Source organism: Danaus plexippus (genome assembly GCF_018135715.1).
Source record: "Danaus plexippus chromosome 29 unlocalized genomic scaffold, MEX_DaPlex mxdp_36, whole genome shotgun sequence".
NCBI lineage: Eukaryota > Metazoa > Arthropoda > Insecta > Lepidoptera > Nymphalidae > Danaus > Danaus plexippus.
This window is the reverse complement of record NW_026869857.1, coordinates 231,377-243,846: the sequence shown is the minus strand read 5'-3', so window position 1 is coordinate 243,846 and position 12,470 is coordinate 231,377. Positions and strand designations below refer to the sequence as shown.

Here is a 12,470-nt window from a genome sequence, read left to right as displayed (position 1 = left end):
TAAGACGCTGGGACGGCACGAGGACCCGCCGCAGGGACGGTGCGTCCATTAATTTTTGCTTAAAACCGGATTTTTGTTTGTTTACAATGAGGACAATATTCATTAACTGGGCGCCTGACAACATTTGGCCGCCATTATTTTTTATTGATTCCCGGTAAGAAAAAATGGTTTTAAATAAACTAACGTCTGCATCACGGTAATGTATATGAGGATAGCACGCTCTCAACTTGCGCTGGAGTCGTGTCTCCCGGGAACCCTTGTCACCAGATTTAACTAAACAATCATATATGATAATTAATAGAAGAAAAAAAATAGCTTCAATTTGACTTATAATTATAAGTACATCAGCACCACCCCGGCGGCGGAGAGGCGCGCCCAGCCCGCAGGCGGACAACGGCGAGCGAGGGTTTTAGAAGCCTCACATTGATTACCGTGATGCAGACGTTAGTTACTTAAAAAATAATTAATCTAAAAGTTTTACCGGGAATCAATAAAAAATAATGGCGGCCAAAAGTTGTCAGGCGCCCAGTGAATGAATATTGTCGTAATCGTAAATAAACAAAAATCTGGTTTTAAGCAAAGATCTAGGAACGCCCCGACCCTGCGGCGGGATCTTGGACTATAAAAAAAAAGTTCGTATAGAGACACAACGCCATCTGTTATCTAAAATAAACAACAAAAAATTAAAAAAAAAAACGATAAATTCAAATCAACGGGAAGTCGTAAATGTATTATCACATACTAATAATATATTTCCATGTAATATATATTTGTATCATAATTCTCAGACATTAGTTTCCTGCGCACGCTGCGTAAACCCGCTGATAATGTATTAATCACGTATTTATTTTGTAACTCTGTTCGTGAACCCGTCAAGGTCACGTGCACTTATCACGACACTTCCCGTAAACAGGATATACTACACAAAACACAGAACCTGTCCGTCCGTGGCAACGAAACACCGATATAGAATAATCTAATGCAAGTTCTTCAAAAATATTACGTGATATTACTCAAAAGGAAATTACAATAAAAATATATACTTTCAATGTATTTATGACACGTTTGCGATCCAATATTCTGTGTGTTTATAAATTATACAAGCAAAGCCACAGCCAGAGCGATGTATAGGTTTGTATTCTCTAATCCCGAGTCGGAAGCCTCTGTCCGTCACAACCCGCGCAGTCTCCAGCAGCATGTTGTTGGCGCTGGTCGTTGTTGCTGCGTTAGTTAATATAATCGCTAAAACTAATAACTTTAATATAAAAACATCAAAATACAGAGACTTCGACGTGAGGGTGAGGAGACACGCCGATATTGATAGTGTTCTGTTCAGAAGAATAGTCGACGGCTTGGGACAAGGAGATATCAAGGTTTCCGAACGAACTAAAGCTATCGGAGATCATGAAATTGTTGATAGAATAAATTTTCTTAAGAAATCAAAACCGGAGCAGAGTTTGGAAGGAAAGGAAAGGAGAGCTTCAAATGAAATTGAAAAATATTTGATAAAGAACGAAGAGGGAGACGGATTTCATTCAAAAAATGTCATCGACCCGAAGACGGAGAGAGTAAAGCGACACGCATCACTCGGGAGCGGCATCGGCAGCTTCTTCAGCAACATCTACAACAAAATGTACGACTTGACGCACTCGCACACGAAAAACCAAACTCACTCACCGTACACCGACTTTAATATATATAACAACGCATCATACAATTTAAATAACCATCCGCTTTATAACTACAGCGCAAATAATAACTTTCCGGCTAAACCCTATTCCTATCATTACACTAACTCGTACAGTAACACAAACGCTAACAACAATAACTTGGCCAATTACAATGGCCCATACGATCCTTACCCCGGATATAACACAAATAACTATAATAATTATTACAATCAAAACGCTCATCCGAACAATAACTTAAATAACCCCGGTTACACAAATAACTATTCCAACTATTATTCAAACCCGTACAGTAATCCAAACGGTTATAATCCATACAATAGTTATCCCAATAATAACTTATCCAACAGCAACCTAGCATACAATCCTTACCCCGGATATAATCCAAATAATAACCTAAATAACCCAGACTACAAAAATAACTATTCCGATTACGCCAACACATATAACCAAAATAACTCAAATAATGATTTAATTCATAAAATGACCAGCTCGAATAATGACAACGAAGACATTTCAAGTACGACGGAGATTATAATCAACCAAGGCATGATCCTGGGCGGGATCGGGTGTCCCAGGAACCACAGGCGAGTGGCGTTTGTATGTGTCCCCACACACGGCTAGCACAATAAACGACTGAAAGCTAAATGTATTTTATTTCTAAGCAACTTCAGATGTTATAAATATTTTATCTTTACAATAAAATGTGTTTTATGCCTCGCCTCGCTCGGCCGCTAGATGTCGCCGCTAACGGCCGGAAACGGATCACCGACCAGCCTCCCTGCGGCTTCCAGTCCGGACCGTGATCTAGCTTTTAGATACAAGCCACCGATTTCCTCATTGTTGGACTGATGATGACAGCACCAGGAAGACAAAGACTGGGGCTGTTATATACATACAAATGTTTATATTGAAATACAACGACGTGACTAAGAATATATTGTAAAATTATGACTCAATTATTACATAAAACATTAATGAATCGGGCTGAAAACACAGAGACAGAGACGGAGACTTCTCTGACTTGCTGTCTGTATGTGAATGTTCTGTTTTATATAAAAAATATAAAGTTACATCGTGCTGCCAAAAGCTTTGGCTAAAATGTCAGTAATAGGGTAATTTTCTGCCGAATCTAAAGAAGAAACTGCTGATGTACAACTTCCAGCAGGTGCCTGGTAACCAGCTTCAGCCAGAAGTTTCTATATCCAACCACCAAACATCGCTGCAGTCGCTGGTCTTCTTGAGTTTCTAGCGGCTAAGAATAAATTTGTTATATTTCCTCGTGTATTCCGAGTCAGGTTTACTGATGTGTCGCTGGTGTGCCCTGTCGCTGACAGATCCGGGGTACGCCAACGTAGCAGCCGATGGCTTTCGCAGTGGTTTTAGTGAGTAGGGACCTGCCCAGGTCGAGTCTCACACATCCTCTCCGGCCCCACCAAGGCCGTTGAGACGGCTCGTAAAAAGAGTTTCCTTGCGTCATCAAAAAGAAAAAAACGGTTTACTGATGTAGGTAACCAATACACTGCATCAGTGCTCCTGTCTGGTGAGGATACAAATGTCCAGGTAGTTTGTTGGCACGAAGAAGAGTCCGTCTCAGAACCGAAAAGTGGATACAAGGTTATCGAATAAATATTATCTACAAAGTATGGTTCATCCACATGCAAAAGAATAAGATCATGTACTCTAGGACCAGAAGATAATAATAATAATATAGTTATTTAAATTTATATTGTACCTTCTTAAAGACCTTAATATCCTGGCATCTCAAATCGGACGCTTGGGGGGCGTAAGTTTTGCCAATGAAATAGCTTTGAGTATGTGTCTGTCTATAGGATTTGTAGAAACCGGATATCGGATATCGTGTGGCAAACGGATGCAATGTCTGATTTAGGCACGAGAATGGTTCGGTAGGAAAAAACATGGTTTAAAAATAGATGGGCTAAATACCTTGCTACATTTGCTGGTTTTGGTAGACGAAAGTTAATGCTACTCCCATGACAGAACCTTACCCATCTACTCCAAGTCTTTATGGTAGACTGCCTCCAGCGCTATGACAATAACTCTTTCTCTTGTGGTGTCCATGTCTCTTAAATCATCCCACCCAAAACCAGCCAGGCCTCCAGATGTAACTTTCCGACTTTTGCTGGAGGTTGCATTGCCATCGTGTCTACCAACGTTTTGTTTAGTTTTCTGAGTTTCCTAGGATGTCTTATGGCACGACTCTTCACGCCTGGCCTTCAAGAACTTCTCCCACTTGGAGGCTATTAGGATGAACTGATTTGAGGCTGAATTTAAATAATCCAGGACCCTGGGTATTAAACTAAGTGGCGGGAACAGCCATGCCAGTCTGTAATGTCACGATTTGCTGAAAGCGTCGTGAAACTAGGCGTTCGAGTCTGACAAGTCTAGAGAACAATAGTTTGCTACGATATGTGCCGTCTGGGAAGCAAAGAGATCTAAATCGGGTGTGCCCCACAGGCTGACTAACCTCGAAGTTTCTTTGCTTCTGATATGCCACTCGACGGCCGCGCGGTTTTGAGAGAGGCGGTCGGCTTCGCTGTTCAGGAGACGAGAGACGAGTTCAGGAGAAGCACAACGTTGAAGTGGTCTACCAGATTCAACACTTGTCAGGTCAATTCTAACCTTTGACGTGATCGTGTTCCGCCTTCGTTCTTTATGTAGGTCACAACCGTTTTGTTGTCCTTCTGAACAATCACTGTCGAGTTTCGGAGCTCCATCGCTTTGACTGATATCCGGTAAACACAACACACATTTCTTTCAGATTGCAACGCCAATTGGTCTGATGTTGTTCCCATGCGCCTTTTATCAATTCGTTGTTTACGAGGGCTCCCCGTTGAACGTCTGACGCTTCGGTGATGACGTGTTCGTCGACATACTTTTGGGATGAATCCCTGAATGTCCACCGATATTTTCCACTCACCGAATCAGTTCGACCTCGAAACGACCTGATATTGGCGGACGAGGTCGAAGGCTCGGGCGTTTCGTACGAGAACGGTTAGATGCTAAAGTTTGTTTTTGTAATTTATCTACCCCACCAATATTTGTAGATATACCGATAGCTGGCCGGGGTCAAACATGTACTCGCAAGAAGGAGGTATTTTTTTAAGGACTTCTTTCATAAATTTCTCTTAATTTATTAACCAAATCCCGCCGCCGCCTCTCTAAAACTTCAGCTCGTTTGCAGCATGTCGTGAGAAACCGTTTTGTATTCGGAATAGTTTCCAAATAGCTCGTTTAACTTTTCATAAATAACGGACGCGTTAAGTTGCATATAAGCAGAGGCACATCAATCAATCAGAATTTGTAAAGCAGAAAATATCGCTTCGTTTTGGGCTAAAAATGCTTTGGATAACGCGGCAAAACTACGCTCCATTTGAAGCCAACGTAAAGGAGTAAAAGGATCCTCTGAACGTCGCTCCTCATTTACTTTTAGTTCAGTAAATGCCGGGAAGGCCGCATATTTTGTCGGAACGTCTATATAACGAACCGCACTCCAGTCCGGTGAGTCAAACCTTTGCACAGCTCTCATTGTGTCGACACGAGCCGGCTTTGCTTTCGGTAAAGTAGGTTCCTTGACCGCCACGTCCAAATTAACAATACTACCCGCAGCTAGTTTCGGGGGACATAAATATTGGTCACTGACCGACAATACCGAATTATCTGTGTTGTTAAGTGAGGGTACTTCACGCTTACACGCACATTACTCGCAGCTGGAGCAGAGCTTGCCGTCAAAGCATTATTTAAACGACTCACCAACTCCTCGGCGGCTCCTCATGATGCGAAAGGCATTCCGAACAGCTACCTTCACTCGAACTTTCACTAGGCACGGTATCCTCCCATTCACTCATTTTTATTTCGGAGGGTATTTGAATAAATTTAATTATTTTTTTTATATTTCTATCAGATTTCCGTAACGAGCGAGTGCTCGGCGCGAAAAACGACGCAACAATGAAGAGATCGGTGGCTTGTATCTAAAAGCTAGATCACGGTCCGCACTGGAAGCGACGACTGACAGGGACGGCGGTCGGTAATGCGTTACCGGCCGTTAGTAGCGACATCTAGCGGCCGAGCGAGGCGGGGACAGCGGCGTGTCTTAATGGACTCCGCACGTCTTTGGAAGCATGATACAGGAATTACTTTATAGCCGTAATCTACAGCGCTGCGGAGGCGGCCTCTGTATGTTATACATACAGGGTGCTCCGACAAGTCAATGTCTTGGCCAGGCCGAGCTTTGCGAGTCACATGCATACATATCAGTTTTAAAATAAACGTCGGTGACAAGAGAGAGAGAGAGAGAGACAGCTGCCGACATCCTCACTGCCGGTGTTCGTGTCGCGGCGGGGCTCAGGGCGGAGGTCCGCGGGTGAAGCGAATATCACTTGTCATAAGTCATCCTAGTCCTTCTCTTTTTCTTTTCTTTCGCGAAACGATGTTTTTTAAGACAAATGAATGCCATATAATATGGAGGTTGTAACTTTATTGATAATAAAACAATATTGTGTCAAATCCGGTTTATTGTGTCGTGTGGGAGCCCTAGGGCTCCTCCGCTGGCCCCAGCACGGCCCCGCTGTACGATAGGTCCCAGTAATGCTCGACGCCGTGCTTAGCGAAGAACTCCCTCGCCTGCTTCTCCGTCGGCATCACCTGTGACACGAAATAACTAACATTAGACCGCAACCCGCCACGCCATTACTCGGTGTGGCGGATGATATTAGGATTCCTGCCCAATATGAATCTCATCAGCTAGCGTTTGTTGTAATTGAGTGAACGCTCTGCTGCCGCCCGTACCTTAAACTTAATGTCCCCGAAGGCCCTCCTGGCGGCGACCCCCTCCCAGACAAGCGTACACGAGTTCGGACCCTCGCTGTCGTCGGCGTTCTTCACGGTCTCCTCTTCCCACTTTATCCTGTGCAGCATCAGGCTGGAAGATTTATTACGTCATTTTATTACACTCCTGGTACCTGACGTCAGCTCCTGTGACCTTCTAATGTTTTTTTGTGGCTGACGAGCTGGCGGTCTACTCGGTGGAAGGCAGTCACGGCCCATGGATATTTACAATATAAGGGATGTTGCGGATCATTGCCGACCTTGACTGTGGGAGGGATGGGAAGGGGTGGGAAAAGGGCAGGCGACCGTCTCTCTCACTCATCGGGCGAAACCTAGCCAGTAAAGACTCCTTCACGCCGATCTTCTGTGAGGGGTTGGTGCTTCCCGCTCTTGGCAGCCCATGTTTGAGTTGTAATGATCTCCATCTCTCTGTGCCTCACCGCTTGTACTTCTCGTGCTGCCGCGGCCCCCCCTCCAGCACCAGCACGCAGCAGGCTCGGTGCAGCACCACGCAGCCCGTCATGTGCAGTTGGCGCGCGTTCACCTCCACCTTGAACTTGGCGGAGGCGCTCTCGAACAGGTCCTTCACCCTGGAACGAGAAGCCACCGATACATTACTGTACTGAGATTAGCTTATCAAGAGAACTCCGTGTCCTTGTGAGTAAGGAAAATAATGAGTTTATATAAAATTTATGGAGATAGTTTCTATGTGTGTGCGTGCGTGTGCCTCACCTGTACACCGCCACGTGCACCCCCATAGACGTGTCCTCGCGTATTTTCCTATCCACCTGGAAACATAAAACATTTACAAAATTACCACAACATAAGTTCGGTGCGTCGGACCGCGTGTGTGTCGGCGTGTCGTCGGAGGAGTCAAGCCTTCAACAGTATGTATGTATGTATGTATGTACCTTCTCTCTCCGCTGTTCCTTGGTGAGCGCCCTGGCCTTGTTGGCCTCGAGGTGTGTCTTCTGCCTCTTGGCGATCTGCTCCCTGACCCTGGCCTCAATGGCCGTGGGGTCCTGCACAGCCTCCGTCCCCAGGGCGCGCATCAGGTTGGATATCCTGGAATACATGGCAAGGTTTTAATAACACATACATATATTGTCAGGACACGACAGTTCAGTTGTTAGAGCGACTGCAACGTTACAGTCTCGCCGCAGGTTCAAATAGTTTTTTAATTCATACGTATACTATCGCGTAAGTCGTTGTGTATGGGACTCGTACTGAGGTACCTGAGCTTGGGCTCCGGCGGCGCCTCCAGCCCCAGACGCACCTTCTCCTGCTCCTCCTTCCAGGCCTCTCTCCTGCTCTGCCTGCGGAGCTTCTTCCTTTCCTTCTTGGTGAGGAACACCGGCATGTAAGTCGGTTTCAGAGGTTCGGCTGGGAGGACATACACACATAGGATCACAAAACCGTCCCAGCTACAATGCGAAAATAAAAGACAGCACCATCTCTAGATGTCACCGGCGGCTTATAGCAGCCGAGTCCGTCTCGTGTTTACGGAGACCAGGAGTCATACCCCATGCCTTACTCGGATGCCCGACCTGCACTGTCGGAGAGTTCCACCCGAGTGGACTCAGCGAGTTGTGCGTTAAGGAGTAGCAAGCGTCAGTCCGAGTCACTCACTGGGCGGTCTGAGCTGCTGCGGGTGTTCCACCAGGTTGGTGATGGCGTCCTCGTTGAGGTTCTCCACGATGTCGTCGTGTCCCGTGTTGCAGGCCTCCACGCGCTCGCTGAACGACCTCTCGTCGTCGCCGGCTTTCGCCCTCGCCTCCCTCTCCTCGGGGGTCATCAGGATCACGCTGTCCCACCTGGCGGCACGAGGGTTATATGAAACAGAGATTATTTTGAGAGGTTTCTAAGAAAAATGTGACCATTCAAAAGATTTTATTCCCTCAATTGGATCAAGAAACTTATTTCCATATAAAATATTTAAAAACAGAAACAATTTACACAGTGAATAGCAAATCATCTCGACATAGAGTTGAATTGTGCCTGATGTCTCCCCCCTCCCCCTGTCCCCCCTCCACCCGTCTACTCACCACTCTATGTCCGGCACTCTCTGTGCCTCCGGCGTGTCGGCGGCCAGTAACGCCAGTTTGGTGGCGGAGGAGATGCCCGTCTTCCGAGCTATCTGAGATATCTCAGTCTGCAGCTTCTCCAGCTGGGCCTGATACAGAGTTACCGGTAAAGCGACTTTGAACATTGTATATGACGTTAGTTTGAATATTACTTGGCTCTTGCTGTGAGTCACTAACTAGTGCCAGTAACCTGACAGGAAACTCTCTGTACAGCGGGACGTGCGGTCTTGTAGGAAGATACATATATAAGCGGCCCATCTCCTCGTGTTTCCTACCTTCATCCGGAGCCTCTCCGCCAGCTGTGTGAACTTCCCGGGCTCGTGGAAGCGGAGCGCCCTGCGCGTCCTCGCCGGGGGCTTGCTGGCCAGCCGCTCGTCCTGCCAGGGGGCTTCGTTGACCGCCTCCGTGGTCTGCCCGCTCAGCTGGGCGCGGAACTCCTCGCGCCGCTTCGCCCTTATGTTGGCCTGGTGGAGGAAATTAAATTTATATACATAACATGCAATAAAACATTCATCGCCAGCCCCTGGAGCCGAGTCTGCGACCCCGGGATGTGTTTCGGTCACTGGCCACTGGGCTGTCGTGTCTGGACTGTAGTCAATAAATCAGTTGGTATCGACGGTGGCTGGTACCTTCAAGGTGGGCGCCACGTGTGTGAGCTGCACCCTCTTGCCGCTGGTGTCCACGGTGCGACCCTCCCTGTCCAGTATGAGGGGCGCGGGCCCGGAGCCCCCGGTCGCAGCCAGCGCGCCACCCGCCAGCTTCCTCTGTATCCTGGCCTGCAGCTCCGCTATCTTCCTCTGCTTCTCCAACTCCTCGGCGGTTGTCGGCGTGACGGCTGGAATATGAGTGTTTTGGAGGTGAACTAATGAAAGTACGAGACAGCACTCGTCTCTGACACGACTAGAGGGTGATTCATGTCGTGAAGCCGCTACGGATTGGTTGGGACGGAACTATTCCGTCCCCTATTAGGAGTCCGATTCAAGATCATCCCACATGTCTTCCAGGGAGGATATTTCCGGTGAATTCTCCCACAACCAAGCACCCCTGTATATCATCTCAGCATCTCACCTGGTTTGGAGTATAATATCGGCTTGATGACGCTAGGGGGTGCTATGCCCCCGGCCACGTGGGCCCTGAGCTGCTGCGCGGCGGCCGCGGCCGTGCTCACGTTCCGAGACTCCCCCTTGATAGCCATCAGAGCTCGCTTCCTCTCCTCAATTTCCTTCTGAGCATTCGCCATCATGACCTGGAGATGAGATAACGACCATATTCATCTCACAGAATCCTCTATGATTATTATTTATCTTTATACAAACATAATAAATAAATTATCTGTGTAATTTTTTAATGAAGTTGAGTCCAAGTTCATGACAAACATACAAACAGACACTTGGTGGTGCCATTAATCCCATTGAGTACGATATTTAAACAAGTATTGACCATAAGTTGGGTGTAAATTTTTGGCAGCATATGGAAAAAAGGTTTAGATGTTTATGTTACTAGGACAAACACACAGATAGTTTTGATATTTGCACATTAAGATAGGACAGCTCTCTGGCAAATCACCACAAATATTTAGTTCAGCATTGCTTACAATATACCTATATATATAGTAATGACTGACCTTGATCTTATCAGCACTGAGTCCAGTCATCTTTGAGCCAATGGTGTCCCCTTCCGAGATGGTCGGTAAATCCTCTCCGTTGTCACTCTTTCTCTCTCTGTCATCCTTCTCCCGTCTCTCCTCGCGGGATTCGTGACGAGATCTGTATCAAAATGTATCAATCAGGAAGTATAGCCACTAGTGTTTCTAAGCACAGTGTAATGACAGTTCCTACTTTGTTCATCGATCTCCATACAACAGAACTCTAAACTATCAGTATGCAGTATGGTAACGCACCTCGTCGTACGAATACTTATATTAGTCACTAAAGTCTTTAGGTATTGGATAAAATAACTTCTGATTCAAAGTAATCTTTTATACTTAATTCAAAAACTGTAAAGATAAAGTAATTCTGACTTATATGAATGTTCGTAAACTATAATATTCAGAAATTAACAAAAAAATTTACAAACTTTAAGGTATAATTTGTCAAAATACTAATCAAAAGTGTTCAGATATTCTGAACTCGGCCTTAACTCTTGCTTAAAACCTTGACGTCTATGTACTTGTATACCACCAGTTGCACGACAAATTGTGGAGAAGGATGTACCGTGACACCAATCACCGACTTCAATATCAGCTAACGCCATAATTTATAAGCATAAGCCACGTAACCGAACACTTGAACTGACTCAGCTTTGTCTCTGACTTACGACTCATTTTATAGGATCTATTTTAGCAGTACATGACAGAGAGGAAACTTCTCAGCATTCCATGGATTCACTGTGCGAGTGCTGGGCCTGTCTTTGCAGGGAGAGGAGCGTCAACAGTGCCTGGGACTTGCGGCCCAGGCATAGCTTGAAGAGGCCCCTATCTAGCGCACATGAAACACTCACCTCCACTGTCCAAGCTTGTCTATCTACCTAACTAAATTTGAAGCAAACCTACTAGGGCTGCTTTCGAAGTACATTCCAAGAATTACTGACAGTCAAGTCATAGTTTCCGAGTTAGCTGTAATATAGATTCAGGAGTCGTTGAGATGTATATCAAACATCCATAAACCACAACTTTCCCTCCCGATCCTATGTCAATCACGGAGCTGCAATAATCAAATGTACCTTTTACTATCTTTGTCTTTTTCTTTATCTTCATATTTCCGTTTCTGGCTCTTGGATGATGAGATCAGCTCCTGTGCGAGGGCTATGATCTTGTCAGCAAGTTTGCTGGCCTTCTTCGAATCAATGTGTGATGATATTTTATCTATAATCTTACGGCGCTCATACCTGTAACGAAATGCCATTTCTAACAGTTACTGACTGGGACAGCTGGAGAAGTAGATACGAAATTAGCGGTATTATTAGTTCAGTTATAGAAGTGACATAAACTATTTGGTTCAGTTTTAAGAATATGTCAGAACTAGTAACTAAATATACATTTTCATATTTTTCTGTTTATTGTACAGTTTCAATAAACAAGCTTGTTGTTTATAATATAAGCAGGGTTTAATTGAGTTATTAAATGACTAACAATCTTTAGTAGCTGTGTTTAAGACGACGAAATAAGAAAAATCCCTTTACGAATACGCATTATAAATTTTCGACTTATCCGCGATATTTATTGCTTCTTTCGTATCATTGTTGGTTAGTATACACAGAGACTAGTGTAAAGTAAATCCATGATAAGCGATTTATATAATAATCAATACTTTTAATAATTTATCGTCAAATATGAGAAGTTAAAACAATATCTGTTTACCCGTTTGTCAGGCATGAAGACACCGTGTATAGTAGTGAACTATCTGATTTTCCTATAGTTCTATAGATTGCACGATCGAGGGAGGATCTTAGGTCTTCTACTTCACGTTTGGACAACTGTAACGCCATAATTCACAGCAGAAAATCTTCAAAAATCACAACACTTACACCTCTTAGGTTATGTTCTATCTTATACCTTAGGTTTTTGTAATATTCTATATGATGTAGCTAATTATGCGTATTATATCAGTAAAATTCCTGAAACTTCACATTTCGATACATTTAAAATATATTTTGAAATTAAAGTTAGGATCATAGCAAATCCTAACTCTGACGTAAACTTTAAAGATGCCATGTTCATAGACAAAACTTTATTCATATATTTTAATTTATTAGCACTGACTTTAATACTACTTATTTTATACTTAAAGTTATTTATATATAAACGAAAATAATTTAAATAAGAATTAAACTATTTGGATGGGATTTAAAA

At 44.5% G+C, this 12,470-nt stretch overlaps 2 protein-coding genes across 4 annotated transcripts; one reads left to right on the top strand and one right to left on the bottom strand.

Moving 5' to 3' along the window:
- Window positions 1-1,196: 1,196 nt before the first annotated feature.
- Window positions 1,197-2,312, top strand: LOC133320432 (probable serine/threonine-protein kinase clkA). Its single transcript, XM_061528908.1, has one exon. It carries the CDS (start codon window positions 1,197-1,199, stop codon window positions 2,310-2,312), a length of 1,116 nt encoding a protein of 371 aa, XP_061384892.1.
- Window positions 2,313-6,205: 3,893 nt separating this feature from the next.
- Window positions 6,206-12,336, bottom strand: LOC116776920 (U4/U6 small nuclear ribonucleoprotein Prp3). 3 transcript variants are annotated; one of them, XM_061528994.1, is made up of 15 exons: window positions 12,174-12,190; window positions 11,979-12,094; window positions 11,342-11,506; window positions 10,245-10,386; window positions 9,689-9,866; window positions 9,250-9,455; window positions 8,896-9,084; window positions 8,582-8,709; window positions 8,166-8,350; window positions 7,772-7,919; window positions 7,448-7,601; window positions 7,269-7,324; window positions 6,977-7,126; window positions 6,498-6,630; window positions 6,206-6,353 (listed from the first exon to the last, which is right to left on the bottom strand). In XM_061528994.1, the coding sequence occupies exons 4-15, from the start codon at window positions 10,272-10,274 to the stop codon at window positions 6,243-6,245; spliced, it is 1,668 nt and encodes a 555-aa protein (XP_061384978.1). In that variant the 5' UTR covers window positions 10,275-10,386; window positions 11,342-11,506; window positions 11,979-12,094; window positions 12,174-12,190; the 3' UTR covers window positions 6,206-6,242. The 3 variants fall into 3 exon arrangements, with proteins under 3 accessions (XP_061384978.1, XP_061384977.1, XP_061384979.1); XM_061528993.1 differs by having other exon boundaries at window positions 11,979-12,336; XM_061528995.1 differs by lacking the exons at window positions 6,206-6,353; window positions 6,498-6,630; window positions 6,977-7,126; window positions 7,269-7,324; window positions 7,772-7,919 and having other exon boundaries at window positions 7,456-7,601; window positions 11,979-12,336.
- Window positions 12,337-12,470: the final 134 nt, after the last annotated feature.